This window comes from Zootermopsis nevadensis, unplaced genomic scaffold (genome assembly GCF_977971745.1).
Source record: "Zootermopsis nevadensis isolate Lab colony 2312 unplaced genomic scaffold, Znev_1.0 Znev_ptg000024l, whole genome shotgun sequence".
Taxonomy (NCBI): domain Eukaryota; kingdom Metazoa; phylum Arthropoda; class Insecta; order Blattodea; family Termopsidae; genus Zootermopsis; species Zootermopsis nevadensis.
The window spans coordinates 3791458-3814879 of record NW_028259156.1 but is presented as its reverse complement, the minus strand read 5'-3'; the positions used below and the strand labels follow the sequence as shown (position 1 = coordinate 3814879).

The following is a 23422-nucleotide window of genomic DNA, read 5'->3' as shown; positions in this document are numbered from 1 at the left end:
TTCTTAATTAGTTTAGTGACGCTTTCTTTGTAACGTTGTCATTAAAGTACACCATTAGGAAGGTTTAAGAAATCAAAGAAGAATTGGTATTGAATGGGCCACATCGGCTTCTGGTCTACGCTGATGTTAATGTATTAGACAGAAACATGAATATCACAAAAATCATAGAAGCTGGTAAGGAAGTTTGTTTAAAAGGAAGCATAGAGAAAACTAAGAATATTTGTCTCACCACCAAACTACATAAAAAATTATAGTTACGGGTAATTAATAAAACCTTGTAAGATGAGTAATGTTAAAACATATGTGAAGGACGATAACAAATTAAAATTTAATTAATGGAACAATTAAAAGCAAATTAAATATGGGTAATGATTGCTACCATGCAGTTCAGAATTTTTTGTTTGTTGTCTGAAACTGTAAGTAATCGATTATAATAAATTGTAGTTATGTTTTGTATTGATATGAAGCTTTGTGTCGGTAAGAACATTAGATTGTCTCATAACAAAATCCTTAAGAGAATATTTTGACCTACATCGACGTGACGGAGTCCTGGAGAAACTTTTTAAAATGATCTGTTCCATAAATCGTATTTTTCACCAGACATTAGGACGATCAATTGAAGGAGATTGGTGAGTTTTTTTTAGCATGCATAAGGTAGATGAGTGATGGATATTAAAGTTTAGTTTTAAAGCCTGAAGGGACGTTTTAAAACTGATCTGAGGTGGAAAGTGTGCGATGTTGTGTAGTGTCAGGACAGCGAAAAGTACCAATTAAGATACTGCAGTCAGTTATTGAGTAATAAGAGTAATGAACACCATTTTTCTTACGATCCATACTCGTATTATTTACGTTTTCTCATGACAACAAATTAATTTGTTCTGAGTGCGGAATTTCAGATGTTTATTTTGTTTTAGTGATTCATATTGTGCCCTTAAAATGGTAAACCAATTATCCATTCGTCACATTTACACAGAAAAGTTACATACTATGTTTCATTATATTAATTAAGAGGCCGTGCTTCTATACGGTGTTGTCAAATCACACTACACTACTACACAGACTGAAAACATCAAGCAGTTAAGAGTAGCGTGTAGTGAGCGCACCTCTAATGTGTTCTGTGGGTGTTGCGATAATATTCTAGATTAAATCGCTGTGCCTCTGTGAGGTAATCTTAAAGCTGTGCCCATTAGAACACATGCAAGCCTGTCGTCTGTTCGTTCAGTGGTTGTGGAACGAATGCTTTTAGGATGGGGCTTACTACGTCACACTTACCTTTAATTCCTGTTAGATGGTGAAATAATACAGTAGTGCAATTGTAATAAGCACTGGTAGCATTTGTGTAAAACATTGTTCGTGTGACAAACATACGCTCATGAACATAATGCAGTTCAAAATAATACGATCCCAATTTGTTCAAACTCACTATGATGTAAAATGTCAATGAGGGGACTGGGCCAAATTTTGAACAGAATTGCATTTTGGAAAGCACATTATCCATGACAGAACTAGTCCCTATTCCTGGAGATACGAAGGAGACAAGAGTTCAGACTCCGAAACGTCGTTTTTTTAACGAAAATTATGACGATGGATAATATCCAGAGTTAATTGTTTTAACAATACACAATCGTTACAAACCTTAGGTTTAGTTACGTAGGATAGGCCTATTCATACTTGTATGGTAATAAATCAGAGATATTCCAAATTTTATTAACATTCCGGAATACTGAAAACAACAAACAACATTTCACCTTGTACGAAGGTTTTCATCATGTAATATTAAGATGGCTGTCTTGTGGGTTCAAGTATATCAACTTTCCAGATGTCCTTGCTGCCTCTATCATCGGGGCGATGAGGACCACAGCCTTCATCGCCCTGATGACGAACCTAGAGGAAGACATCTTCGGATTCACAGACGTGAAAACTTCAAATTATACGTGATTAAACACATGATTCTGAATTAGAAATCAATATTTCTCCATCAGACCGATAATTAAGTCGTACAGCAAATGCTTTGCATCCAGTCCCCACAGGAAATCGAAGTGACCGAATGTCGACAGCGGAACTTTAAAGAGACCAATTGCATTCGGCAAAGCTCTGTACAGTTTTGTGACATCCTGAAACATAAAACAGACGGTACTTCTCTTAGTGAGAGACATACTGAATACAAGCTCAGAATTTTAATTTTATTGTAGTATTAGTCCCAAACTTTAAGTATTTATTAATTTAAAATGTCCAATCAGACTATGTTTTCGTGTTCGTACAACATTGTTTCTGTCGGTTGGATTTTTGCTTTAATCTTGTCTGAGCTGTGTACTTCATATCTGATGTGCCAACTTTTTAAGCTTATTTGTATTTTTTTTTGTAATGTAATAATATTTTTAGTTTATAACATTGTTTACAATATGCTCCAAAGTCATGTGCATGAAAGCTGAAACTCTTGAACAGTGACAGATACTCAAAATACAAAAAAAAAATCCTGAAACATTTCGAGAGACGTATGGGGGTTATGGAAAATTTGATTTCTCAACTACTTATATAAGGATTCTGAAGGGAAATATTTATGAAGCTGACAGCTCTTAATATTATCACTTTCGTCAGTATTTAATATGAGAATGAAAAGTAAAATGTTTATTGATCTGTGATATTTTATTTCCAAATAGAGTTGTCTGTAATAATTTAAATACGATTGAAAACAGGTAACATTTCTTCATATAATGTGAAAATTGCAATCCAACACACTTATTTATGTTGATATGAAAAATTTAACCCTGAAAATTAAGGCAGTATGTTCGAAACTCTGGTATTTTTAATTATAAGTTTACAAGGCATTAGATACCAGAAGACAAATATAATTATTTATCCTAAAATGATCCCTAAACGTTTCTATTTGAACTTCATCATGATTTATTAATCAGAAAGACGTGCGAACTACAAACCTCATATGGTATCAGGGAATCCCCGTCACTGATATGTAGACTTACAGCTGCAGTAATGGCCGTCAGGTTATAGTCAGGAGGTTCTGTGGTTCCATAGTACTTCGAGTTTAATTCGCGACCATGGTCATACTGTCGAAATCTCCCTGCAAGGACACGACACATGGATTTACATATTTATTATCTTTCAAGTGTCTCCAGTTTATGGGAAGCCTGTAAAGTAGATTAACATTTTCTATCTCCACTTAGAACATGTCTACGTTATAATATAATTACAGCTGTTTAACCCAGAGATATTTATTTTAAACTGTTGATAGTTGGCGGTTAACTTTCTTAATTATCATATTTTCAAAAGCGTTTTAAATTCAGTATCTTGGAGTGTGGCCTGTTAATGAGAAGATTAATTGTTAACACTAAGTAGACGATCGTATTTAGGGGTACAAAACAGAAATACGAGTAACCAAAAATTATACATTATTTCTTCAGAAACCGAATTATTCACTAGCAATGTTTAGACAAATTTAGTTGTCTTCTGGGTTGTAGTGCCGTGTAGTCTGGTAGACGTTTATCGACGTTTCAGACCCCGGTACTCGTTGGATAGGAGGCTGTGTGAGCCCCAGAACCGGTCTGGACTCAGATGCTAGAGGAAAATTCCTCTGCCCTCGTCTGGAATCGGACCCCAGTAATCCAGTAACTATACTGACTGAGCTACCCCGGATTATATTTATAAAGAGTGTATCACTTAATGCAAAACCAGCCATGACAGCACGCAACAGCAGTTTCTAGTGACCTACCGGGGACTGAGTCACAAGCCGTAATGTGCTAGTATGTGGGTTCCGAGGTTCCGGGACATCGATTCGGAAAATGTTCGCGGGGCCTTTGCCCCGAGGGCCGTATGGACCGCCCCTGAAGTCCAATGCTCTGACATGATTAGGCCAACTGTCTGAAGAAGTGCACTGCGTAGAGCTAATAATAACCCGAAACATGTATGAGAACTCGGACTTACCTGATCTCATTTCTTGTCCGTAATGGACCCAGGATTTTAATGATGATCCAGCGGGGAAATTGGACATAATCATTGGTACTAATGTCTGTAAGAAAATATAATTGAAGCCATTAATTTTTAGCATTATCTCATGTAAGTGCAATAAGGTGCGATGAATTAGTGCGTTTCCAACAAGTAATACAGTAATGATGATGATGATGATGATGATGATAATAAGAATAATAAGAATATAGAACCATTCCAAATAACAAACTAGATATTATAATCCGAAACAAAAATGGAACTTGCCTCTTAATTGATATAGCAATACCGACTGACAGGAACGTAATTAAGAATGAAGCAGAGAAGATCTTGAAATACAAGGACATTCTCATTGAAATACAGAGAATGTGGAAAGTGAAAGCAAAAGTAATCCCAGTAATTAAAGGAGCAACTGGAACTGTCTCCAAGTCACTCAGAAAATATTTGGCCAACATTCCGGGCGAACACGACATCAGGGAACTGTAGAAGACCGCCATTTTGGGATATTCATACATCATCCGAAAGATTCTGTCGTAAAATATGTAGTAATCTCTAACAATAAAACCATATAATACATGTAACACGTATTAAAAACAAAATGTATTTTGGAAATACCTTAGGGGCAAGGTTTATCTCGGGTACATAGAAGTAAATACCCCATAAAGTGGTGAATAGACTGGATATTATTATTATTATTATTATTATTATAATCCTCATGCGTTCTTTGAGACGTGCATTTAGAAGTATTAAATGTAAGTATTTTAGATATTTCCAACTTTTGTCACGAGATCGCAGCACTTCAGTGTCTACCTCGCGACTTTCCTCAACCGACATTTTGTTATCATCATTAAAAATGCGATTTTGAGGTCGTTCAGAATAGCACAAGCTTCACATAAAATTTAATCGAAATCCATCCAGGTGTTCTCGAGTTGAATCGACTCGTGAAAAGAATAATGCAGTTGTAACTTACTTCAGGGGTAAAATAATTCACGTTTTACCTTGCTTAATTTTAAAGTTTTTTCCCCGCTCTTATAATTAAATTTTTTAGGGTATTGGTATAATGTTACTATTATTAATTAATTAATTGATTTATTTATTTATCCTTTAAAAGTTGTGTTCCTCGTATTTTAGATTTCTTTTTCCATAGATTTAACTGAACAGATTGGTGTGCCAGTGATATTATATTTTTGTTCCCTGTAGTTAACTTATTTCAAATATTTCACTTATTACCGACTTCTCTCACAGACGTTTCATGCCTCGAAAGTCCATGGGAATATGTTACAATATCTACAAAAAAATTATTCACTCACAATTCATTATTATTGGGTATTGTAGTCTAAATCAATAATCTGTAACCTCGGACGTAAATATTCCGTTATTAAATTACGTAACAAGAAATCAGTATCTTAATAGAATAAGCCTTTAATCTTCTTATAGGTAACCAAAGTTATTCATTAATTCTTATCAATAAATGTACATATACTCACTGTGTTTAGTTGTGTTGAGTTGTATCCACCAAGCATGAAAAGTATGCTGGAACAGATTATTTGCATAGGACCATCCTTATGACAGAATCTTTGGAACAGTCTGTCTTGAATCCAGTTGCGAGAGAAGAAGTTACTATTATACAGTCTGTCAGCTTCAACCTAGAATGCAGAAATATGTCTTGTATTACTACGCGTGTACCACCATGAAAGCAGGTCTACATTCGTAACGAACATTGGAATTTTTTAAAATAATGTGTAACTGTTTGGTCTCTAAGCGCGTTCCTAAGTGAAAATTTCAGTAATGTGCGTGTTGTTTTCACCATATTTGTCTGTCTGTCCATTTAATTAATAAATCTTGTCCGTCTAATCACAATTTAAAATTTAAAATTAAGATAATTAAAATACCATGTGATGCTCCTTATCGAAACATTCGATTTACATTTGGAACATCACTTTCTCACTACATGTTTCGGTTCTTAGATGAACCATCTTCAGGTGTGTAAAAATTACAATTATATAAACTTAAAAACTTAATCATAATTTCTTATATGCAACTTTTTTGTAGTTGTTAATCAGTTATTAGTGGTATTTACTTCCAGATTACATTTTAATATATTTGAAGTTGTTCTATATATGTGCGTCGTGTTCAAATAAACTTTTAGGTTGGTGAATGTTTTTGTTGATGTTTTTTTTATCAGTCTGTAATGTAAATAATTCAAAGAATAAATTAATATTAATGAAGCAAAGAGCAGCTGATTGGACTTCCATATAATTTGAGGTTAAAATCGAACAGTGGGGAATCCCCAGCCAAACAGGCATCCATGTTTATTCATTTATCATGACAATTTAATAGATGTAACATAACTTTTACAATATTTGTAATGCCAAGAATAATATAGGCTTATATATTGCACTTTTATCACTGCATATATTTCCGGTAGCTTTAAAAATTCGTATATTAATTGCCAGATTATGACCCGTTGATAAATAAATGTTCCGTCTAAGCTGTGTCTACAGGAAGCTAAGAAATACTGTTCTCTGGCCGAAATTTAAACTGTCCATGATGGGAAAAAAATCCCAGCGACTGTTTGAGCTGTAGACACGTGATCTCCTTCGCGCTGTTTCCATTTGCCCTCCGAAACATCTTTTTTTTTATTTTGTTAGTTTCCTTATAATTTAAAATTTTCATGTGTAATTAAAGTGTTAATTTAATATTTTTTTCTGTGAAGGCTGGTATTAACTTACGCCAACTTTGCTGAATGTTGCTATTCTGAATAAATTATTTCTTATGTGCGAGTTGAATGCCGCGGGTGCAAAGCCAAACATAATGCGAATCTTGGAGTTGTAATGGGGAAGGTTGGATGTAAGTACGAAAAACATGGTGCACCCCATGGAATGGCCCACATAGTACAAAGAACGTTGATTAGAAGCAGCAAGTACATGGTCAATGATGGCAGGTAGATCGTATACACCCATCTCATGCCAGCTGTAAAAGCAAAACATTAAGTCATACAGACCTTTAAGCACGATCGTTGGGATGACAGGACTGGATACATCTGTTGTCTGTTTACCTTACTAATAACATCACATCTATTCATCTTTGTAGGTAAAGGCATTCTCTGTAAGATTTGAGGTTTTCACAGCGGTGAGTATGAAGATTTCTGTCTTCTGGGTTGTTGCGCTGTGTAGTCTCATGAATCGCCCTGATGACGGAGGCAGTATGACCTCAGAAACGTTGGTAAACATCGACCAGACTACACAGCGCAACAACCCAGAAGACAGAAATCTTCATCGCCCTGATGATGGAGGCAGTTTGACCTCTGAAACGTTGGTTAACATCGACCAGGCTACACAGCGCAACAACCCAGAAGACAGAAATCTTCATCGCCCTGATGACGGAGGCAGTATGACCTCTGAAACGTCGGTGGACATCTACCAGAGTACACAGCGCAACAACCCAGAAGACAGAAATCTTCATACTCATCGCCCTAATGATGGAGGCAGTATGACCTCTGAAACGTTGGTAAACATCGACCAGACTACACAGCGCAACAACCCAGAAGACAGAAGATGAATCACCCTGATGACGGAGGCAGTATGACCTCCGAAACGTTGGTTAACATCGACCAGACTACACAGCGCAACAACCCAGAAGACAGAAATCTTCATCGCCCTGATGATGGAGGCAGTATGACCTCTGAAACGTTGGTTAACATGGACCAGACTACACAGCGCAACAACCCAGAAGACAGACATCTTCATACTCACCGCCCTGATGACGGAGGCAGTATGACCTCTGAAACGTTGGTGGACATCTACCAGACTACACAGTGCAACAACCCAGAAGACAGAAATCTTCATCGCCCTGATGATGGAGGCAGTATGACCTCTGAAACGTTGGTTAACATCGACCAGGCTACACAGCGCAACAACCCAGAAGACAGAAATCTTCATCGCCCTGATGATGGAGGCAGTTTGACCTCTGAAACGTTGGTTAACATCGACCAGGCTACACAGCGCAACAACCCAGAAGACAGAAATCTTCATCGCCCTGATGACGGAGGCAGTATGACCTCTGAAACGTCGGTGGACATCTACCAGAGTACACAGCGCAACAACCCAGAAGACAGAAATCTTCATACTCATCGCCCTAATGATGGAGGCAGTATGACCTCTGAAACGTTGGTAAACATCGACCAGACTACACAGCGCAACAACCCAGAAGACAGAAGATGAATCACCCTGATGACGGAGGCAGTATGACCTCTGAAAAGTTGGTTAATATCGACCAGACTACACAGCGCAACAACCCAGAAGACAGAAATCTTCATACTCATCGCCCTGATGATGGAGGCAGTATGACCTCTGAAACGTTGGTTAACATGGACCAGACTACACAGCGCAACAACCCAGAAGACAGACATCTTCATACTCACCGCCCTGATGACGGAGGCAGTATGACCTCTGAAACGTTGGTAAACATCGACCAGACTACACAGCGCAACAACCCAGAAGACAGAAATCTTCATCGCCCTGATGACGGAGGCAGTATGACCTCTGAAACGTTGGTATACATCGACCAGACAACCCAGAAGACAGAAATCTTTAAAGGATTTCTCGTTTTGTTTTCCCGTTGAGTTTTATTCAAGAATGGATAACGTAGTTCAGTAAACTAAGTTTCTTAATCTTTGGTGAAATTTAATGAAGCCCTGAAACACAGTGCATGTGACTTTATATTCTTAATTTATATTTAATTGTATGCTTCAAGGCCACCGACTGACTACGCCCCTCTAACTAGCTTTGCTAAGCTGCGAGTTCTGAGCTATCATCACTCCGTGTGACTTCGAAGCATGCAATTTGGTGACGGCTAATATAACACTTTCTTAAGACTATAAATCGTAGAGTATGACATATGTTAAAAATGTAGTTTAATTAAGAATATAAATTAATAAAATACTAGTAACATTCAGCAGACGTAATACTCCATTGGAGTAGCTACTTTATAGAACTGTAGAATCAGTGATAAATCTTGCATTACTGTGCTAAAAATTAATTACGCTATGAACTTTAAATCTGTTACTGTATACTATAATGCTAGTGCATGAAATTGGACATGTTGAGGCATATGGCTTACCTGAAGTTCCAGAAATCGTTATCATTTGTCGTTAAATACTCGTGTCTTCTAGAATACGTGTTTCCTCTTGAATTTCCGAGCCACACATCATAACCAGCATCAGACAAGACAAATGCTGATTGAAAGAAACGAAACCAAAAACAACAAAACAAATCCGTTATGGGTAAATCGTACTTAAATTAGTTCAAAGAAGTTCCACACTGAAAGGCAGGTATAAAATGGTTTTTGTAAAATTGGAATCCGTGGTTTAATTTCCAGCAGACTGCAATGGATATTCATATTTATATTGGAGGTCCCAGCAAAAAAAATAATAATGTCGCGCAAAGTAGATGATAGCTGTATTTTCCCATACAACTGAGTTTATTTTAAAGACGTTGATAGCTCATAGACAGTTTTTGATTTCAAGTCATTGTTAATTTTATAAAAAAATCATGATTCAAAGAACGAGATAAAATTTTCGACCATTTTATCTTATCTTATTTTAAAATTAAATTATTTTGTTATTCCGTCAAATCACAATGTATTTAAAATAAGATAATTAAAATAATTAAAATATCATTCTGTGTTCCATATCGAATAATCGATTTACAATTGGAAAATTTACAACATGTTTCGGTTTTATTAAACCATCATCAGGTGTAAAATTATATTAAATTTAAAACTCAATTACAATTTTAATTTAATAAATCACAATATGACGCAACTACACTATCGTATTTTATTTTATTTTATTTTTGTCTGTCATGTTTATTTTATACCTAAGCATAGCGGGTTTTAATGTCTTTAAACTGTTAATAGATTAATATACTAAATTTGGCTTAAATATGACTTACTAGCTATGATCATTTATTAGATGAAAACATAGATATTTTGATGAAAAACACAGAAACTGTGTTAGATGCTAGGAAGGAATTTGGCCCTGAAGTAAACGCAGAGAAAATTAAGTATATGTTAATATTTCGTCAGCAGACTGCAAAATATCATTTTTATGTAAAGGCTCCTAATATAGCCTTTAAAATTTGGCTAAGTTAAAATGTTTAGAAAGACGGTAACAGAACAAAATTGCATTCACGAGGAAATTAGGATCAGATTAAATTTGTAAAATGCTTGGTACCACTTATTTAAAGTCCCTTTGTTGTGTTTGTCTATCTATATGGGTTTGAAACATGGTCTCTCATGTTAAGTGCAGAAGGGAGATCAAGGGTGTTTGAAGACTGGGAACTGAGGATAATAATTCGACGTAAGAGGGATGAAATAACAGAAATCTAAATAAAATTGCATAATCAGGAGCTCCATGTTGGAAAATCTGAAGAGAAAGGTCCAGGCGATAAGAAGATAATATTAAAACGAATGTTAGGGAATCATGTTTGGAGGGTGTAGATTGGATTCATGTGGCTCAGGATATGGGATCGGTGGGATGCTTTTGTAAATACTGTCGTGAACATTCGGGTTCCATAAAAGGCGGAATAATTTACTGACTATACCTGAATGTACTATTACATTATCGAAGACAGCTATGGCACATGGTGTTAGTATATTTCTCGAAGAATTAAAGAGGGCTTATTTAGGTTAATAGACTGTACATATTCCGTGCTATGAGCTCTAGATAACAGAATTTTGTCAGGCCTGTACCTCACAAATACAAGATTTATATTGAATGGTAATGAACTTTTAGAATTTTTTTCTTTTCCATTAATTTAGATTCTTTAAGAATATTAACATATAATAATACTTGGCAACAACCCAAATTGTGTCATAACTGGTCTTTATAACGAATCATGATTTAATGTGTGATCGATTTCACATGTTTTCTAAATCGCTATTACCTAACCCCTTTTGTGGGCCAGCGATGACCCAGTCCGCGGAACTTCCAAGCAGTCCGTGAATCAGGAGTACGACTGGTTTGTCGTCTCTTCCGAATTGTCCTGGACTGTACGGGATGCGATGAATTGTGAGTCTGTAGCCATCTGCGGTTCGTACTTCGTGAGTCTCTTCAGGATAATTGTGCGTCGTTATCAGCTTCGGCTACGATAACAGAGAAAGTGTTAACAGTTGAGACAGCGCTGCGGTAGAACTGGATCCACCGATTATGGCCGCTGACCTTGTAGGGAGTGCCCAGTATGCGGACCAATCAATAAAGGAAGGAAGGAGTTTCCGTCGGTCAGTACAGTCTGTGTCAGTGCAGCAGTGTGGAAGCCTGATATTGTTGTCTTGTGACTGAGCTGTGTTAACATGACACCTGTTTGTCGCAATCTCCTTTCTGATCATTGGTTATTTTTATTTATTTAGTGTTCTGTCTGACGACAGGTCCATATGAACAGGATCCTTCCATCCTTTTCTCGGACTGGGACCTGTTCATATACGTTCTTGGCAGATGATCCAGAAGTGGTTTGCCATTGCCTTCTTCTGTGTGTGAATGGGATGCCACGGAGGAAAACTCCGTGTTGCCTAGACCACGGCCTTGCCCAACACAAGTTATAAATTCGGGCACCGCCGGGAATCGAACCCGAGATCCTTGGATTACAAGGGTTCGATTCCCGGCGGTGCCCGAATTTATAACTTGTGTTGGGCAAGGCCGTGGTCTAGGCAACACGGAGTTTTCCTCCGGGGGCTTCCCCGGTTTCTCGGTGGCATCCTAACAATTACTCCATTCACACACAGAAGAAGGCAATGGCAAACCACTTCTGGATCATCTGCCAAGAACGTATATGAACAGGTCCCAGTCCGAGAAAAGGATGGAAGGATCCTGTTCATATGGACCTAATATCACAACACTCAGACAAACCACCGACGTCTTAATCAAAGAAGGACGTAATGAAAGCCTGGATATTGGAAATAAACATCCCATTTTGTGACAACGTGTTGAAAGCTCAACTGTAAGATTTAATCAAATTAAATAAACCAAAGCACAAATGTTATGTGATTGATCAGATTTTAGCAGACAAAGAATTTACTGTGCTGAGACTTCCGCTGTACAATCACGATTTAAATCCCATTAAACTTATTTGGGCAGATGTAAAACATTGGGTTGCAAGTAAGAACACAACATTTAAAATTAAGGACGTCGAGGATCTGTGTCGCCAGAGATTCGAAGAAATTGGGCAAGAGGAATGAAAAACCAAAACAAATTTATTATGAGCAAGAAGGCATAATCGGAGACGCTATCGAACGCATTAAAATTGAAGATAATGGATTGGACAGCAGCGGCGGTAGAGATGAATCGAGTGATGTCAGAAAGCGATGGTCTGTGAGGAGTGGAAGATTTGGAAGAGGACCGAAGAGTTGTGAACATAAAATTATCTAATACTCTCTGCAGTGTTAATTTTCTAGTGATTTATTGTAGTGAAATCAACGTTCCTTTGTTATATAACATGGTAATGTTTAATTTTATTTGGAGTGTACTGTACGCAGCCTGCTGTCATCCCTTCCAGCAAACTTCTGGTAAGTGACTCGCTCCGAGGTTCAAATTCATAAAGCTCAGCGGCCAAAAACGCTGGAATCAAGTATACGAAACAACGGTATAAAGTTATACAGCGTCACAGTAGAATTCCGCACTCAGTGCGCATGCGTGTATTTAACAGCGTTACTGTATACCACTATTCCTTATTGTACCGTTATCTCAACCACATATCGCGTTGGTTTGATATAGAACCTTTAATAAATAAATATGAGTATTATGTTGCATATATTTATGTTATGATTTATCTTAACTAAATTCATGAAATGACCTGACGAACCTGTTTCGGTTTAGGAAGTTACTGATAGAACATTGTTTTAATTTGGTATTTGGAATTTCAAAAGGAGTTATTAACTCAGTGGAGCCGAGTACTTCATAGGAAAATTAACGTTTAACTTTAATGGAACCTGAAGGTTTATTACTTAAAAAATCAGTCGATAGCTCTGATATTGGAGGCAGCTAGGACCTCTGAAACGTCGGTAGACTTCTACCACACTACACGGCGCTACAACCAAGAAGACAGCCATCTTCAGGGTCACCGAAAGAGAACCTTAATGTTAGACAGTGTTTTACGATTTGTAGACGTTAGTATGTAAGTCCGGTCGATTCTAGTGGCCACGAGTAAGACGTTGAGTCATTCTGTTGTCTTGTGAGAGATTATTTATATGGACTGATCTCTCACTGAATGTACCGAAAAATTATACTCTTAGAATTGTGTATTTCCGAGGCGAACAAGTCAAATATCGTGGTTCTAAAATCTTCCGTACCATCTGCTTACACAGTGTGCTGTACCGTAAGTTTGCTCTGACGGGAAACTGCATGTACGAGCTTTCAATACATTTGAGAACACTTTCTACATTACTTTCTTAACGTAAATAAAGACGCTCATTTACATATGTCAGAAGCCTTAAACAATTAACACGTGACCAGTAGAGAATTTTAAAAATACATCGCATGAACCATCTGTTTCTGAGTTAAAATTTAATGATGTTTGTACGAACAACTCCTGCCGTTTGTCTAATAAGTAATACAAATGTCACTATAACAGCTGGTCGTCTCCAACGAACTAATGAGAAATATATGCTGAATGGAGAAAGTTTAGCTTGTTTATGAATTTGAGACATTGATTTTTTAAAATAAAATATGGTCATCTGAGATTTTCGAACTATTTTAGTCTGAAAGTAAGGTATTTTTATGGGTAGGAATTCAGTTCCTATAAAGTGAGGGAAAATTATTCTTACTAGCTTGTAAAGCTCCCGAGGAACGAAAAAATAATTGCCAAACAGAATTATTTAAGTCTTTGCGAGGTATCGATCCCTTACCCAAGAAAATCTTTGGATCGTAATTTGTTTTTTTGGAATTAATTGCTGATCGGAACGGATTAGAGGGTATAATCTTTTGAATATTAATAAATTTTTTTTAATAAACATGTCTTCAGGCTCTGTTGATACGCAACGCCTCTCATAAGTGATTTATATTTCAGACGGTTCTTGAACCTGTTTGTCTTATTAATGTAAAGAACGAAAGAAATCCGGACGGACATTTCTCTTGGGTAAGCATTTTTTATGAGTCATTCGCGTAGTTGTTTAGTCACTGTATCACAGTAATGTAAACTTTCGCAACAAGAATCCCGTTTCACGATGGCCATAATCGTCAAAACTATGTACATTTATTGTGTAGAATGTCGTCATCTATGTGTAGGAATTGTGACGTCCCGCGTTGTATTAAGTATGCAGATGATGTAGCCGCTTTATGGCGAAGTCTGTCTTGCGTGCCATCGTAACGCTTGGCCATGACAGCTGCTACGTATCAAATTTTTTTTATATTTTTTTATCTGTCTAAAGATTTTTTTCTCGGTGAGACATTATTATTATTATTAGTGTTCTATCTGACGACAGGTCCATATGAACAGGATCCTTCCATCCTTTTCTCGGACTGGGACCTGTTCATATACGTTCTTGGCAGATGATCCAGAAGTGGTTTGCCATTGCCTTCTTCTGTGTGTGAATGGAGTAATTGTTGGGATGCCACGGAGGAAAACTCCGTGTTGCCTAGACCACGGCCTTGTCCAACACAAGTTATAAATTCGGGCACCACCGGGAATCGAAACCGAGACCCCCAGGATTACAAGGCCAGCGTTCTAACCGCTAGACCACCGTGGCTCCTGGTCCACAATATCAGATCTTATTTATTTCAGATCCATTTTAATATTATCCTCCCAAGGAGAATGTACTATATCGTGCATTCTTTGAATATGTTTCAAAATTTATAAAATGTATTTATTGTACTTTAAAAAGTGGGACGAGTGTTTATGAAATCAGCACTCGTCAGTCAGACGAGTTTGTTTAAGAATCTTATCTGACCTGATTTCTTAACAGTACAGAGAATTCGTGCCACTGGAAATAATTTCAAAGATTATGAGTCTTCACCTTTACCCAGAACGGCTTGTGGGTCCATAAAATTATCTATTCAACGACTACTCTGGGCGCTTTCTCTGGAGGTAAGAGACAGAATTCGTTGGCAGTTGCCTTTATAGCCAGGACTGATAACAGAATACACAAATGTTTTTCATACTGAAGCCTCATAGAAATTAGCCAATTATTAGTAACGGACACGTGAGAATAGTACCAAATGTCCACGGATAAATTTCGTAATAAATTAAAGAGAGTTTCGAAGATCTCTGCCGCCCACGTACAATTTTGTAATTTAATATAATTTCGTAGAAAGAAAAATAGTTATGACCTAAATTCAGAGACGATTATAAATTTAAAGCTAACAATAAAGAATAATGAAATATGAGCACATTTGTACAGGAAATTAGAGTGATTTTCAAATATCTTTGCGATAGTAAGGTATAATTTTTTTTAATTAATTGCCACGAATATGTAAAATTGTTCTTTTGGGCTTTATCCATCGTATGAATTTAAAATTGTAGATCTTAGACGTTTCGGAAGCATTGTTCCGAAAAGTTGCAGTTTTATAATTTATTAAAAATACTGTTTTACATGTTATAATTCAGCATCGTCAGAAACCTTCGAACTGGTACGTATGCCATCATTTATGAATAAATTATCGTATTTATAAACTTTCAAATGCGAATCGACAAGATAGGGTGAATGTGGCTACAGATATCAAAAGGGTTGAGGCACTTTGTTTTAAATTAAAGGTGTTTTTGGCAGGTTTCAGGTTCTCATGGGGGCGAATATGAAGCTGAGAGCTTTAGAGTATTTTATGCTGTTAAAGTGTCTTAAAAGTTTTCTTTGATCTGAAATTTCAGAAGCACTGGACAAATGCATCCTGTGGGGAAGACATTAAGAATTTGTCTTTTCTTTACATGTGACACGTGTATACGCGTTTATATATATATATATATATATATATATTACTTAGTGTTCTGTCTGACGACAGGTCCATATGAACAGGATCCTTCCATCCTTTTCTCGGACTGGGACCTGTTCATATACGTTCTTGGCAGATGATCCAGAAGTGGTTTGCCATTGCCTTCTTCTGTGTGTGAATGGAGTAATTGTTGGGATGCCACGGAGGAAAACTCCGTGTTGCCTAGACCACGGCCTTGCCCAACACAAGTTATAAATTCGGGCACCGCCGGGAATCGAACCCGAGACCCCAGGATTACAAGGCCAGCGTTCTAACCGCTAGACCACCATATATATATATATATATATATATATATATATATATATATATATATATATAAAATTCTGTATCAGGCAAATACATTAGTGAAATGCGTTTTAATGTATTTTACCATTGACTATTAAGGGACATAGAAATAATGGAAGATGCACTTATGTTGATTTATGTCATAAAGTATAACCTCGGTAAAACTAATGAAAATGAAGTAAAATCAAAATGGCTTGGAAAAATTTAGAATAGATCTACTGTATTGATTATCACTTGGTTTTGAAATCCCTTTCCGAATTCCTCCAAAGAATGTGTGAATTGTTATTCACTGTTGAAGTTTCCTTTTAGCATCTTAAATAACCTATACTGTGTATGAATAATGCATGACCCAAACAATTTAAGAACGAGGCAGCTGTAAGTTGTATGTTACTGTTGTATTTGTCTGCTGTTGAATATTCTTACGTGACTCACGAAAAATGACACTCACAGACATAACAAAAGAAAGATAACTATTTATGTTTTATATGCTTACTTTCTCGAATAAGAGAAAGTTCGATATATCTGTTAAGTAACGGCAATTCAGAAATATTTAACGATTTGTATTTAGAATTTAAATGATTTGCAGTCTTTTATAATTATTCTGTTGGAGGATTTTGTAGTATTTGTGCTCATGCAATGGTGGTCTTGCGGTTAGAACGCTGGCCTTGTAATCCTGGGGGTTCTCGGGTTCGATTCCCGGCGGTGCCCGAATTTATAACTTGTGTTGGGCAAGGCCGTGGTCTAGGCAACATGGAGTTTTCCTCCGTGGCATCCCAACAATTACTCCATTCACACACAGAAGAAGGCAATGGGAAACCACTTCTGGATCATCTGCCAAGAACGTATATGAACAGGTCCCAGTCCGAGAAAAGGATGGAAGGATCCTGTTCATATGGACCTGTCATCAGACAGAACACTAAATAAATAAAGTTATTAATCTTAATTAGATTATTTCCATTGAAGTCATTCTACCTACACAAATCACTTGAATATATAACCTTACACTTGTGTTATTATTAATATATTATAAGTTATTGTATAAATTACCACAGAAATGTAAGGTTATTTATATAAATGATTGTTGACTAACGATAATAAAGGAAATTGAATATTTACTATGCTACATGATGAATGCGAAGTAAATGTGACACTGTGAAACATTTCATGGATTGGTTCTTAATATATTTAACGACACTGTTCATCTACTCAGGGTGTGTAGTTTCGAATGTCAGGATTATATGTGAGCAATGAATTTGAATTTATTTAAAATAAATCACTTGCCGTCTGCTTTAATATGTAACCCTGATGCTTGTCTGAAAGGGATAATTTAGTGGCTCCATCTCATAGAAGACAAGTCGTCTTTAATTTGTCAATATCTCTTAGTTATGTAATATAATTAGAGCAGATACAGCTAACAAGTATGATGCAAGAATCATGATTTTAGTTACCTCATACCATGGTTAATTGACTGTCCGATATGCCGTTTATTATGTTTGGGAAATTCTGTCGGAAGCTGCCAGACGTAAAACGAATTTGCGCCACCACACAAATGGTCCAAATGGCGATGTTCATCTGTTGTGATTTGTAGTTCATTTCAAGTAGACTGTACACAAGAAAATCCTGACTCATTAATATCATAAATTATTATTACCTTCATTATGTGTACTAATATTTACAAACATGTGCGTTAATGTGATAATTACTGCAAATTTATTTTTAATGAGATACATGAACTGACATTCCAAAATTCTCGAATAACTATTTATAAATATTAATTAGAAAATAAATTTAAAACGTGTGTGCTTATTAAAAGTATTTAGCAAAAAGTCTGAAGTAGATAAATAATTTTTTTGGAATATAAACAGAAAAGGGAGAAATTAATTTGTGTAGCTGTCTGTAAGAGAGCTTTATACAACGAACTCATTTGCAGGTGTACGAATATTTTACTAATGAACTTCACGATGTCCAGTTCTTTTAATTCCTGAAGATTAGGAATGGATTTTACATTTGATATAACGACATTTCATTAAACTTAACTCTTTAAATCCTGATATTTTGTAATTATATGTATCATCTGCTATAACAAAAACTGCATTCTATATTTTGTGTTTCATCTGATCTTCAGTAGAAGCTGAGATTATTTTCTTAAACAGCGTTAACCAGTTTATCTTTGTAATGGTGAAATGTTGTGTTTTCTTCGCGGTACGGACTGAATTCTTAAATACTGTTTACGTGATCTTTGGATTCAAAGATTTAATAGCAGAACACGAATGTGATATAAAAGATTTCCTCCCGAAAGAGTGAATTTAATGTATCCAAAGCTTTCTACTTGTTTTCCTGGTTTTTGTCAGAAGCGGTATGTGATAATTTGTGTTTGATGTTTTTGTGCAAATACATTAAAAAATGAAAAGTGGTTTATACACGAAGCGATCCCCGTTTGCTACGGGCAGTAATCTGTCACTCCAAACCAGTTATCTTTCTTCCATACTGGCATTGATCGCGTGTTTTTGTGACACAATTTGTTATAATTCTCATACAACCTGTTAATTTTATACGTGTTAATGCACGAAGTTTTGTTACGTTTTGTTTCGCGACTCGGAGGACTTGTTTATGGTAAGTGTTACGAGCGTTCGTAGTTGTCCTGATTCTCCATCTTACACCTAGGTTGAACCTTTAAGTTTCAAAACTGTAACATCCTCGCTTAAAGATGAATTTTTAACTGTATATTATTCTGTCCTAAATTTTACATAATTCATAAGAGATCTTTGAAACGCCCATTGTAGCAGTACTAGTCTGTGAATCAGATCTCATCTTTATCCCCTAAGATAGAATCTTGAGTTCTGATCCCCTTAAAAAGTTCAGTGTCTCGGAAATTCCTACAATTACGTATTTGTAAGATTTGAGGTTATCACATCGGTGAGTATTAAGATTTCTGTCTTCTGGGTTGTTGCGCTGTGTAGTCTGGTTGATGTTAACCAACGTTTCAGAGGACATACTGCCTCCTTCATCAGGGCGATGAAGATTTCTGTCTTCTGGGTTATTGCGCTGTGTAGTCTGGTCGATGTTTACCGACGTTTCAGAAGTCATACTGCCTCCATCATCAGGGCGATGAATCCCTGATGACGGAGGCAGTATGACCTCTGAAACGTTGGTTAACATCGACCAGACTACACAGCGCAATAACCCAGAAGACAGAAATCTTCAATTACGTAATTTCGGCAGTCAGTGGGGTGTTGTTACTCTAGCTTAAACTTGGTTTTCAGTCAAGAAGTGGAATAAGGCCCAGTCTAATGGACCACTTGAAGTGTACTGATTTGAACTGTAGTCTGTATACATGTCATCTTGTAAAAAGAAACGTTTTATTGGAATGTTGTGTCTGTTCGTAAGTTTATCTCCGAAACTACTAAATGGGATTCGATGTAATTCTGTAATGACTAGGTCTAATTTATCGGGCAGATATATTTTTATTCGTGTCCATATAATATGCCTATATAAAGCTCTATATTAACGAAGCTTAAGTTGAAATTTATCAGTTTCTTAATCGATATTCTTGCCTTATGAAACTTTCTGGCTCTTACCAGAAACTTCATATATTCTCAGATCCCCAAAGAACACATTCAAAAACTAAGTATAAGCCTTTTTTAAGAACAACCCTTTTCCAATCTTATTTTATTATTATAATTTGATTATGGTTTTCTTACACATCACCATGATGATGAAAGCAGAAATTACCTCCGAAACGCCTGTAAAATTCTATCAGACTACATACGCGGAAGAACCCAGAAGACAGCCATCTTCGTACTCACCGCCGATAGAACCTGAAATTCTATTTATTTTATTCTATTATATTATTGTTTTCTTTATTTACTTTCGTACTGTTCAATAACTTACGCACATAACACACGAAACGAAGATTGCCCTGTGTAAGTATCTAAGCAATTAACATAGGCTTAGAACGTATTTTGATATTCAGTCTGGAACACAGAAACAAAGCCAAGGTAACAGCTGACAGCGAAATTTTACGTTGCCGTCATCTTTATTATATAATACAGAACTGAAATATTAGGAAGGACTCGGTAAGTCCATTAGCTACGGTTTATGAATATTGCGCTGTGTATGTGGACGCATCCTTATCAGGTCAATGTTCGGGCCTTTTTATGTTTGTTATTTGAAGAAATACAACATTATAGGCTTATTATATCCATAAAACTTTTCTGTTCTTAATGTAATGCCCAATGTACGTCTCGCTTGACAGTTCAGGCGTACCATTAATGCGATGCGAAACAATTGAAAGTAAGTTCTGTCTGTGGCACCTCAACTATCTATCTATCTGGCTTAGGGAACCCAAAGGTTCATCACCGAATTGACCAAAGCCCTCCACCGGACCCTGTCCTGGGCCAACAAAATCCAGTCTCCTTCAACTCCTATCTCCCATAGATCTCGCCTGACATTTTCCTCCCATCTACGTCTAGGTCTCCCCAGAGGTCTCTTCCCCTCAGGCTTCCCAAACAGTGGACCCAACCAACTAGATGGCTTACTGAACCCGAAGGTTCATCACCGAATTAACCAAAGCCCTCCACTGGACCCTGTCCTGGGCCAACAAAATCCAGTCTCCTTCAACTCCTATCTCCCATAGATCCCGCCTGAGATTGTCCTCCCATCTACGTCTAGGTCTCCCCAGCGGTCTCTTCCCCTCAGGCTTCCCAAATAGTGGACCCAACCAACCAGATGGCTTATGAAACCCGAATGTTCATCACCGAATTAACCAAAGCCCTCCACCGGACCCTGTCCTGGGCCAACAAAATCCAGTCTCCTTCAACTCCTATCTCCCATAGATCCCGCCTGAGATTGTCCTCCCATCTACGTCTAGGTCTCCCCAGCGGTCTCTTCCCCTCAGGCTTCCCAACCAGTACCCGGTGCACACCTCTTGTCCCATCCATGCGCGCTACATGCCCGGCCCATCTCATTCTTTCGACTTAATCACCCTGACATTACTGGGGGAGGAGTACAGATTTTTAAGCTCGTCATTATGCAGTTTTTTCCATGCCCCATCGTATTTTCTCCTAGGCTAAAATTTTTTGTTACAAGACAGTTTTCTTTTACCGTGAAAGTCTGTTAGCATCACGCAGAACCCCCAAGCTGGATGTCCACCCCTCGTCAGCTGTCTGCGACTGCTGATGCAATGTATTCGCAGCTAACTTCCATAACTGGAAAATGTTCCTCCATCCGCAACCTCAGGACATGATCAGTGGCGACTCAGGTAAAAATAGATGGAAACGAGACTGACTAAACTACACACTTTTATACAAAGCATGCATTAAAAACGCCACTGACATAAAAAGTTAGGAAACATACACATACTTTAATGATTTTTTAGCTCATTTGCTCTGTTATGATTTCTAGTTTTTTAAATTCGTTAATACTGACTTTTATTTTACTCTTTGAAGTCTAAACTCGTCAATGTAACATTCAATATTTCAGTCCTTACCGAAAAACATATTTTCTATCATTACATAGATCGATTGGTTCATTTTGGTTCAAGAAAATAGTCCCTGTTTACTATGAGATTTGTATTTAAGGTCGTTAAAGCAGCTGGTACAATACTTAACATTGGGGTTCAAAATGGTAATCAGATACTATTTCATTGAAAACGCATCAAGGAAACAGAATATTTTGAAACACGTAAAAATAATTATTTTTGTGATGAAATTAACTGAGTTTTTTTTAGTTACTAAATTCTACCTAAAAGTTACTTTCCAAAAATTTATAAAATGGACAGAAAGGCTTTTGAAACTACATTATTTAGTTATTAATTTATAAATTCAAGTTCATAAACGGTACGGATGTTTTAATATGTAATTTTTATAACTACTGCTATAAACTGTTAGTTTCTTGATTAACTGAATAATTACTTAAAATTAAATTATTTGGTTATTCCGTCAAATCACAATGTATTTAAAATAAGATAATTAAAATAATTAAAATATCATTCAAATAATTAAAATATCAAATATCAGATTGATATTTTAATTATTTTAATTATTTTATTTTAAATACATTGTGATTTGACGGAATAACCAAATAATTTAATTTTAATTTAATAAGTCACAATATGACGCAACTACACTATCTTATGAATAATTACTATCAAAGCTTCTGTTACTTGTAGTTTGTCAATCAGCTGGACTGATTGCAAGGCATTTCAGTTAGTAAATAAGATTGTAGCATAGTTTTTAGAATATTTATCTCACCTGCAGTGTCGAGTAGAAGTTTATCGATTGTTACGCAGTGTTAGAAAGCCTCACTTCAAACAAATGTTCTTTGCAGATGACTGCATATTACCCATCGCTCTCTCCAAGACAGTCTGTCATTCACTCCATTCGCTGCAACTGTATGAAGCTACTGATTTCTCTCACAGTGCGTTCTGACGAATTGCAGATCGGAGACGTTTGGAAGGGGAGATCGTTGTATTCGGCTTTAGTTCATAACAACTTTCCAAGTCCCAAATATGATAAACTATTCAGGACTCCTTTGTTATATCCCATCAAAAGAAACATAACTTACTTTCTCTCGACACTTAGAACCGTTCTATTAAAGTTTCAGAACAATGCACGTTTGCTGTCATGGAACGGTACGAGCAAAACACCTTTAGACGCGAAATACTTATGACAGAAAATGTTGAAACAAATTACAATTTCTTCTCCGCAGTTAAATAATAATTCAATTCAATTCATATATTTAAGTCTTTGGGAACATCAAGAATCCAACAACAGACAAAAACTGATAATACATACAATAATAATAAAATAATAATGAAAAATATTACACAAACAGATTAACTAAACTTATACATGTACAGTATTAAATATGATAGCTAAATACAGGGAAACCCAAAATAGAAACAATATTATAAAATAAAAATAAATGAACAAATATAAATGAAAACAAATAATCCACCTAGGGAACAATAATATAAATGTAAAACGTTAAAGAAATATAAAAAACAGATAACCAAGCTAGATCATCTATCAAGACACCTATCTAGATCTTTTCCCTTGTTGAGAACGTGCCCTCAAGGGAGATAATGTTTATGCGAAATACGTCCAAAGATTGACATACGTCATTTGCAGAGATGACGCACCTCGCTGAAGGACTATGTCTTAGCGCACTGCTCGCACTAAAAGTAGAAAATTATCTTAT

The 23422-nt window shown here is 36.4% G+C and overlaps 2 protein-coding genes across 5 annotated transcripts in view; one reads left to right on the top strand and one right to left on the bottom strand.

The window, feature by feature from the left end:
• The window catches only part of Slob (Slowpoke binding protein), a 543833-nt gene that overhangs the window by 27083 nt on the left and 493328 nt on the right, over positions 1-23422 (top strand). The gene's annotated exons all lie outside the window — the stretch shown is intronic.
• Positions 1687-22649, bottom strand: LOC110833634 (lipase 3). Its single transcript, XM_022071940.2, has 9 exons — positions 22474-22649; positions 17678-17825; positions 10908-11106; positions 9082-9196; positions 6693-6933; positions 5448-5606; positions 3940-4024; positions 2937-3079; positions 1687-2114 (listed from the first exon to the last, which is right to left on the bottom strand). The coding sequence occupies exons 2-9, from the start codon at positions 17813-17815 to the stop codon at positions 1965-1967; spliced, it is 1230 nt and encodes a 409-aa protein (XP_021927632.1). The 5' UTR covers positions 17816-17825; positions 22474-22649; the 3' UTR covers positions 1687-1964.

What these genes read in the sequence shown, in the direction of transcription:
- LOC110833634 (XM_022071940.2), bottom strand. Translation starts at nt 17,815, where the DNA reads ATGAACTACAAATCACAACAGATGAACATCGCCATTTGGACCATTTGT. An exon ending in AACGATTTCTGGAACTTCAG is followed by an intron (nt 6,934 to 9,081) that starts GTAAGCCATATG and finishes TTGCTTTTACAG; the next exon opens with CTGGCATGAGATGGGTGTAT. An exon ending in ATTCCCTGATACCATATGAG is followed by an intron (nt 2,115 to 2,936) that starts GTTTGTAGTTCG and finishes TTTATGTTTCAG; the next exon opens with GATGTCACAAAACTGTACAG.